This window comes from Stegodyphus dumicola, chromosome 8 (genome assembly GCF_044657685.1).
Source record: "Stegodyphus dumicola isolate Sdum_Otavi_A_Nest chromosome 8, ASM4465768v1".
Classification (NCBI taxonomy): domain Eukaryota; kingdom Metazoa; phylum Arthropoda; class Arachnida; order Araneae; family Eresidae; genus Stegodyphus; species Stegodyphus dumicola.
In genome coordinates this window covers 16,491,134-16,500,957 of record NC_140775.1, presented here as the reverse complement: position 1 = coordinate 16,500,957, position 9,824 = coordinate 16,491,134, and the positions used below count along the sequence as shown (strand labels likewise).

Genomic DNA, 9,824 nt, shown 5'->3' with positions numbered 1-9,824 from the left:
CAAATTATAACCCATGAACCCATTCAAAAGATAATCATATATGTCAGTGAATCGCCAAAAATATTCCTCCAAAATGCTAATTCACACTGAAAATGGCAGTCATAAAAACAGACAGAAATTTCAGATGATTAAATTTAAGGACCTTCTGCTGATTTTGGCCAAAATTAAGGACTTTTAAGGACCAAAAATCGATTCCAAAAATTTAAGGACCGTATGAACCCTGTTAGAATAATTTGAAGATGTAAGCTTAAATGAATTGTAGCAAAAAATGTGTGTAATCTAATAGGCCACACAAGTAAGACGTGGTGTCCATATCAGGTTTTTAATTGTTTAGTTGAAAACAAAGAATAAATGCATGAAAATATATTTATTTTAAAGATTTACAGATAATCAGATTAAATACATTTTTTACAAACATCAATAGGGCTGCAGATCTTACTTTATTAAAAAATTATCAAACAGTATTAGAACACTTTGAGCACTTAAATCACCTTGATAAGCATAAGTGTTTTTCCAGTACAAATATAAAAATAAAAAATTAATTTAATTAACAACATATAACCAGATTTTTAAGTTTTTGAATATGTTTCGTCAAATAATCAGTATAAATTATAAATCCTTGAATCATTTCTCTGTTATCCAAGCAATTTGTACATTTCAGAAGAGTATACAAAATTTATTTCCCTCTCACATAAACATACATATAAAAAAATTCAAAAATGAAATATTCAAGTGCATCTTTTAATTTGAAGGTATGTGGCACAAAAGAATTGTAAACAACATAAAGCCAGAAAGTATATACAGATCCAAAAGTGCCCGACTTATTTAAAAAATGATAACAAATATTTACACATACACACATGAAAGACAAATTATAGTACATAACTGGTATACATACAAAGAAAATGCGGTAAGTTAAATTATTAATGAAGATTACAGTACTGCTTATGTAAGAAAAAGGGAAATATTTCATATAAACTTTCTTCATTCACAGCCAGTATGACAATTCACAAAATATTTAAATAGACACCCAAAACGGAAAGGAAAAAAGTATGAACTCGCAAATAAAAAGTTTAATGCAGGTCAGAATAGAAGAATTTAAAAGCCAAGTGCAGGACAAAAACAAAAAGAAATTACGAAAGTATAAATGTTTAAGTAAACATCACACATTTAAAAAAAGGGAAGGGGGTTATCAAGTTTTTCTTTAAAAAAGAAAAGGCAAAGTAAAAACTTAGAGTTAACTGCTGTTGGCCCACATTTTACTACTGTTTTTTACCTTTTTTTTTTTTTTTTTGTTTAGTGTCTGGATCTGGGTGAGGGAAGCTCACATTAACAAATACTTCCAGTACTTACATCTGATACAAATCAACTCCTGATTAAATAGGGCTTTTTCAAATAAAAAACTAAGCTTGTTCATTGTGGAATGATAGACAAATTGTAATCGTAAAATATGTCCTCAGAAAATACAAAGGGGAAAAAAAAGAGAGTCGAATAACAGCAGTGATTAGCAGACTCTGTTGTATTTGGGAAATATTTGTAGCCACAACAGCACATCATTTCTATATAAGCATTGTTAAATCATGTAGAAACTATGATTATCAATAGTGCCATTTCATACTAATTCGCTTAATAAATATTGTTCATTATGTCATTTATAACTCAGTTCCTTCATTTCTAATGATGTTCGGCCTTCTAATATTTAACATGTATTCATTTCGTTTTGAATATTAATTCATGTAACCAACTTAACTTATTTTTCAGTTCTAAACGACTATGATTTTTTTTACTGCTCTTGAATTAATTGTGGACACTGTCTCCAATAAATCAGGAGATAACTATATACAAATAAGAGAAACACATTTGTAGATATTGTTACAGCAAATAAAACAGTTTTTTCTATCATTTTTATTAAATTTCAGAAAATATATATATTTTATCTCTCATACGCATGGTATAAAAATAATTATCTAAAAAACATGGTTAACAACTGTTTTTTATTTATTTATTTATTTTTTGTTTGAAGAAGGCAGTAGGGTGACAAAACGATGCATATGTCTATCACAGAATAACAATTTCCCAATAATTTTTTGAACATATTTCATTGAAATTGAGTATTGTTTGGATACTGTTTTGAGTAATTAAAAGTTTAATAAGACTGGAGGATGGGGGTGGCAATCTTCTAAACGAACGTAGCAACATTTAGATTCACACTTCTACAATTATTTTTTCTAAACATGTTAATATCATGTTTAGAAAGCCCATCCTGCATTAGGAGAAAATTGGCAAACATTTCACACTAAAGTAAGTTGGCAAGCTATCATATTTGAAATGCTCCATTTTATTAAAAAGTATTCAAATTTTGATATTTATCAATCAAAAAGAAGTATAAAAGTCTAGTTTTAATATGTAACTCCCCCTTCTCATTATTTCAAAAGAGGGTTCTAGAAAACCTTAAATGATATAGAGAGAGACAGACCTTATGTTGACAATAATAAATATTATCCATAGACCTTATATTTACAATAATAATTTTCAGATCTTGTGAATAACATATCCCACATTTAAAGAGATTTAACCTGAGAATGAATTAAGGCACTTAATATACCTGCAAGTCAACTTATTTAAATGATAAAAATATGCAGAAAGAACTGATTGCTTTAAAATAATGAATTACATTCAACTAACAATAAATATTTTAAAGTTGAAAATGATGGAAAGTAACAGAATCTAATTTGAACTTGTATATCCATCATTCATGGTTAATCTGCACTCAGTCATGTCACAATTACTCAGAAATATATTTTTTCAACGTTAATCAGATTATTTTTGAAGGAACAGTCTTCCCTTGCTTTTCATTTAAAAATGTTTTGACCCAGACAATAAAACAAAGTGGATGCAGCTCGATGCACAAAGATTCTTAGTACAGTCGAAAGTCGTTAATTCAGACACCCATAATTCGGAATGATCTATAATACGGACCTCAAAGCTAAAAACTTTCTGCGCATGCGCCGCGTTGACACATGCGCATAGGCAATTACGCGTGCACGTAAGACCTCTTACGACTGCGCATTTGCGTGTGCGCAAGCGCAGAATACATTTTCGCGTGAGCGTTTTATGTATAACGAACGGTATAAGCTAAAATTATCTATTTCAGTTAATGTTGATGATTGCGTTGTTCCTTAATTTTCGAATTGGATCCGGCTTATTATTTTTTGCAGACTGTAAGAGCAATACTATAAAAGTAAACTTGAACTTTCGATTATGTCAAATAGAATTTCCGATTCTGGAGCTCCCAAAGGATCGAACAAAACGAAAGTATGTTTTGATGTCCATCAAACAAAAAGTGGAATTGCTGCAAAAAGTGGATAAAGACATGAAGAATGTGACAGAGAGGTTAGTGAAAACGAAAAAATTTCGATTGGCTAGTCGATATTCTCGGCACAGCAATTAACGGGACTTGAACAGCGAAACTTTGTAAGTGAACAAAAAATTATGTCTGTTTATAGAATTAAAGAGAAAGTATTATCACATAAAACGAAGCAAACAACTTACATTGAAAGAAATGTTTAATAAAGTAAACAAATAAATATTAAGCTTTTTTTTTTTTTTGTAAATTTTGATACCTTTTAGATCATAATTGTTCTTTATTTCATATTTTTAATTTTAGAATTTCTGCATGCCATCTTACGCGATTTAAACTGATGATCTATAATCCAGAATCACCGAAGTCCCGAAGAGTCCGAATTAACGACTTTTGACTGTATAGCAAATGTTAAGAAATTGTGAACAGGTATATTCTATTTGTATTACTTCGAGAAATTCATGTAGTTTATACCTTGTTTTAATGGCATCATTATTGTATCAGAGCAACATGATGCTGGAACATTTATAAGCCTGTAAGGTGCTAGGCAGTGATACTACAGGATTAGGAAGAACTTATAAAATGTTAAATATTTTATGTTATACACAACCAAAAAAAAAAAAAAAACTTCTCATTTTACATAATGATTAAAATAAAAGGGGGTCTACTTCTGAATAACATGATTAGGCAAATGGCTCAATTTCTCCAACACTTGAGTGAACAAGTTATAAGAGCTCGAGTTAAGAACAAGAATAACCAGCATATTTTCTTTCACATTACTTGTTATTTGATAACTCAACATGTCTATATTTAACTCCTCTGTGGACAACAGAGTTTCACTTATGTATAACTATGGTGACAGTATATCACATCTGCAATGGATTAAAGTATTCTGAAAATTTATACATTTTTAAAAAAGAATTTGAAATTACAATGTTTTCAACTTGATTTTAAAAGAAAAATGTTTAAAGATGCTCATTTTCATAAATTTTATTTGTAAACACTTCTTTATGGAAATTTTAGCCCTATTATCTAGCATATCTCTGTCCCTGCATTCAATTACCAGGACTGCATATATTATAATTATTTGCATATATTTAGGAACCTTCAATATATAACAGCACAGATATGGATGCATAGGAAAATAAAATGGATGAGTAAAAAGTACAGCAAATCATAATTGTAAGTTAGTCTTTCAAATATAAAAATACAATAATATTAGTATACCTCTTCATATCACCTTTTTTTAAAAAAATTTTTTGACTTCTGTCTTCAGATATAATTAATGTACACTGTGTAATTTTCTCCTCTTGATTTCCAAGATGTACAATTATTAATAAGGGAGACATAGTCTTTCCCCCTCATTCTCTTTAAATAACACACATATAATAAGAAATTATATTCACTGAATTAAATTTGAAAATTCCATTAAAATAAAATACTTATTATATTTTGAAAATGCAAAATATTTATACAAATAAACATAAAATTTTATAAAACATTTATACAATGTTTCAGTTTTAATTATTATGACTCACAAATCTGATAAATTGTCATCAAACAGTCTCAATGTTTGCATATATTTATTTATATACTTTGTCATTTTAAGCTTTTATCATTATTACATATGTACATAATTTATTAATTTACATTTTAATTCTGTTCATAAAATAATAACTAATTAGAGCTTATCAGGCAGCGTCCTGACCAAAAGCTTAACTTAGTGAATATTTTGTTAAAGTGTCACTAAACTCACTTAAAACTTTCTCCATACGTTTGTCTTCCCACTGTAATTCATTTACACATTTTAAACATAACTGAAGCTGCTGAACATTAAATATGTTTCTTTTGAGCAAATCATCAAAGATTTGCAAGTATGCTGCCCAACTGATTTCCAAGGATTTACTAGTTAACAGAAATTTTATATTTTTAGGACATAAAAATAGTTTTTCACATAAAACATTTTCAGGCAATTTTAACCACAATGAAACAAAATTTTGCAAAATGTTACTGCAACAGAGTACAGGAGCATGTACAACTACAGCTATATACAAATCAACTGTCAATAAAAGAATCTTTTTTAGAATAGTATTCACCTTCTCATCTGTAATAAGAGTTGCAATTTTCAAAGTTACAGATGTAAGTACATCAACAGTCAAGCTTTCTGATTTAGAATGCACATCTAAAATTGTCTTTCTTAGAAACTGAATCCAGTAACTTAGATCAATACTTTTATCTGCTTTGCTTTCAACTTCACCTCTCTTTAAATGAAATAATTTGTTCTTAATATCAGACTTTATTGGGTCGAGCAATAAGTTGGAATCAATCCAATCTGCAGTTTTGTCAGCTGCAAGTCGATATGCAACTTTGCTGCACATATCCAACACAACTGGCTTCGTATCATCAGATAACAACAGCGGCAGAGTATTTTCAATATTTTTGTGAATGGCTTTTAGAAAATCTTGTAACTTAGTCTGAAAGTCGTTATAAACATGCAGCACGTTATCATCAATTACTGCATCAATCTGAATTTTGTTTAAAGCATTAGAAGCATACATAGATGAAAATTGTTTATCACTCATAATATTTTTCACAACAGTCAGTTTCAATTCTGTAACTTCAGAACGTATTTTGCCTATAGTCTTTGATGCCATTCTGTCTGCAACAAATTCCGTAGTCTTTTTAACAGAAGGCGGATGATAGGAAAAGAAGTTATCTTCAAGCTGAATATTAAGTTGTTTCTTAATGACTGAAGCTGAACTTGTTTTCTCGATTTTGGTTGATAAGGGTGTGATTTTACGTATTTCTCCGTTTCTGTTTTTGATACCATTCAAAAAGTTATAGATTAGAACTCTAAATTCAATCAAATATGGACAACAGGAACGTATAAGTTGTTTGTCAACAACTGCCAAGAAATCTATACCACAACTTTGTAAATTCTTATGGTATTCAAAAGATTCCGGTTTAATTAACAATTCATACTTTTTAGGATACTCCAAAACATCGAACAGCCATCCAATAATGAGCCTAACAAATAAAATGCTCTCTGTAGGTATAGCTTTAAAATCTTCCCATCGATAGATATCTGTTAAAATTTGTAAAGTTTTTATATAGTGTTCAATATTTAACGCTATAGGATCCATCATACTCAAAAATTCAATAACCCAAGGAACGGTCAAAATAATCTTATTATTTTTAACAGATTCTATAAGTAATTCTGCTACATCCAAAGGAGGCTTATGATATTTACGAGTAGCAAGCTGACTATACACAACATTACTAGGTAAAGTATCAGTCACTTTGTAAGGTGAGAAATGTAAATACCCGAGAAATTTACCAAGCAAACGCATCGTGTGCATTAAAAGTCTATATTTCTCTTTTATAGCCAGTAAGGAAGTCACATCAGCATCTAAAGAAATATCTACATTATTTAAATCTAATAGATTACTTACAAGAATATTTGTTAAATGTTGGTTCAGGCACGCAGAACCAGCAGCATTTAGTAATTCATAAAAAAATGACTGAATTCCATAAAATGTAGGGGATGGATTGAGTCCACCACTGCAAAATGGCATTAAAAACCTTTCTTGCAATTTTTCAAATTTGCCAGGAAAATTCCTCTGAATATCACGTAGTAATTCATCTTTAACCTCACTGACTTCAAGATATAAACAACTAGCAATCAGTTGTGAATGGAATAATTTAGCTAAGTGGTACAAATTTACAGTATTTGGTCCAAGATTCACAAGAAGCTTCGCCTTCCGTGAAAATTTTTCATAGAATTTAGAATCGACATATTCCATCGACTTCTGCTGCCATTCCTGCAGTAATTCATAAAATAAATCTCTCTGCTTTCTAAAACTGACAAAAGTATTATCATTTATAAAATTCGATCGGCTGTCTTCTTCTGCCTGAAAGGCTACACTGTTTATCGAATTCAATGAGGCTACTGTTTCTTGTTTTGCCAAACTATGACTGAATTCACCAACATCTAAATACACCTGCAGAAAGTTAACAAGCTGTGGAGAAAATGTAAATAAATATGGAATTTCGGACAAAGAGGATAATGTTGCATTATCTAAAACTTGTAGTAAATAACAATGTTTACTCAAGATGGAAACAGCAAAGTAAACACAGTTATGGACTGAAGAAAGAATATCATCTTCAGAAGGCTTACCTTCAATGCTGACTCTAGCAGTGACTAGTTCAAACAAAAAATATAACTCTGATGTTATATTCGATACTAATGCATTACTCATTAAAAACCCATATATTTCTGCAATAATTAATATTTGCTCCTGAAAATATATGTTCTCAGGATTTGGAACTATATACTCAACGTTTACAGGCTGCATTACACTTTTTTTAATAGCAGTGTTAGAAGATACACTAGGAGGTTTTGACATTACACTTCTTGTGTATTTCAGCATGTCTCTCTCTTCTTGTAAGGTTGAATATGATTGTTCTTGTTGTGGCATCATTTTAAACACATCACTCTGAACCTTCTCCATTGGAGCTGAGAAGCAAGAATGCCCAAATCTTAAGGAACTATTATCAGAAGCCTGAATCGGTGTTGGTGTTATTCTCCGCCGTGCTCTGGTATGATCAATGTTTCCACTTACTGGTGGAAAAGCTTCAACACTGTTAATGTCAGGGATCTGTGGATTAGTTTTTGTTTTATGAAAAGAACTTATAAAATCTTTCTGCTTATGCAAATATGGAGCACAACCTAAATTCATGTTCTGTGGTATTTTGTGAAAGTTCCTAGACTGTTTAAATGTATCATGGCAACTGGTCACTGATTTCACGCGGGAATATCCATTTTGATGAATAGTTGTTGGTTTTGCTTGAGAATATTCATTTTTATGAATAATCGTTGATTTTGCTTGGGAATATCCATTTTGGTGTACAGCCATTGATTTCGGTTGAGAATATCCATTTTGATAAACAACCGTTGGTTTGGTTTTGATCCCATCAGTGTTATAAATCTGTTCATTATTTCTAGCACCTACACCTAATTCCCTAAATTTTGGGTATTGATAATTCACATTTTCTTTTGCATGGTCCTTGTTTACTTTCGATGTAGTATCAGGAAAACGGCTATTAACAATTTTTTGAATAGCTACTGAATCATCTTTTCCGCTCTTTAGCACCTGGGAACATTTATCTTTGACGTAATTTAAAAAGAAAGGAATAAATTCAGAATTTCCGACTAACCTAAGTTTTTCAATATCCGACTTGTCGTATTTTAACCACTCTATAAAATCGTTCAAACATATTTCGCCCGTTACAACGTCTTTCAAAATATCTGCCATTTTAATTCTGGAAACTACTAACTGAATCATCTCCTTTTAAAGTAAATAAAGTAAAATAGCACATAATATCACAAATACATAGCAGCAACACTCCCTACATCAAAACAAATAATCCAAATTTAAAAAAGATACGGAGCCTGTTGCCAGATGTCTTAACTTCAGTTTCTTTATTTATTTTAGCTTGCAGCGGGGGAGGGGGAATTTCATTTTCTTTTAACAATCTAAAAGGTTTCATTAAATTTAAACACGGCATATCACAATAGTAACAGCACTACATACAATGATAATTTTATAAAACGATCGAGTTTTCGCGTTCAACTGAAATACTATACAATACTGTTCAGGCTTGCCAGAAATAATTTCAAGCGCTGTCAGAATACCACGTGATCGGAAATTCGCACCTGAACAGTGTTGCCAGACATGCGATTTTTCGCAAATTTGCGAAACTTTAGACAATTCTTTGGGACTTTATGTGCTGCAATTTTGCGAAATTTTTGCTACTCTATCATTTCCTTGTGCTACTTTTTACGAAATCAGATATTTTCAATAGATCGTAAAAAGCTTATGTGCTAAAATAATGTATCTAATAAAAACAATTTATATTAAATAAATAAAGTTATTTAGGATAAATTACTTTTTTATATATAAAAAAGGGCAAATTTTTATATATATATCTATATATAAAAAAGGCGTGTAAATAAAGTAATTTATTTAGGATAAATTACTTTATTTACACGCCGAACAAGTATTAATTTAGAAGTCAAACAAGAAATATCAGCATTATATTTGAAAATTTTCAGAAGACTAATTTCCATGGGGTTATAAATTGATAGCTTGCGCCGTTAGGTGGTGCTCCGAGCGTGTTGTCTCTGTTGTTATTCTATAAATTCAATTTCATCGAAGAACGAAGGTGTTAAACCTAATAATAAAGGCGTGTGCCTAATAATAATGTTTGTAACCATTGTATTATGTGTAAATAAATTTATGTGTATTAATAGCGAAGCGGAACCATCACTTACCTCCGGATTTAATGCTCTCTGAGTGGTAATGAAAATAGTTACTACACATGGTTTTACCGAACCATCATTCTTAGCTGCCAGGGCGCAAATGAATGAGATAAGGGGCGCAGTGGCTAATCGCACCGAGGT

General features: G+C 30.5%; 1 protein-coding gene across 1 annotated transcript; it reads right to left on the bottom strand.

Annotated features, from left to right (window-relative positions):
- Positions 1 to 348: 348 nt before the first annotated feature.
- Positions 349 to 8,985, bottom strand: dlt (codanin-1 like protein dlt). The gene has a single exon (XM_035368073.2). The coding sequence runs from the start codon at positions 8,704 to 8,706 to the stop codon at positions 5,077 to 5,079; it is 3,630 nt and encodes a 1,209-aa protein (XP_035223964.1). The 5' UTR covers positions 8,707 to 8,985; the 3' UTR covers positions 349 to 5,076.
- Between the last annotated feature and the right edge of the window lie 839 nt (positions 8,986 to 9,824).

Excerpts from the sequence above, each read along its gene's own strand:
- dlt (XM_035368073.2), bottom strand. The coding sequence starts at position 8,706 with ATGATTCAGTTAGTAGTTTCCAGAATTAAAATGGCAGATATTTTGAAA.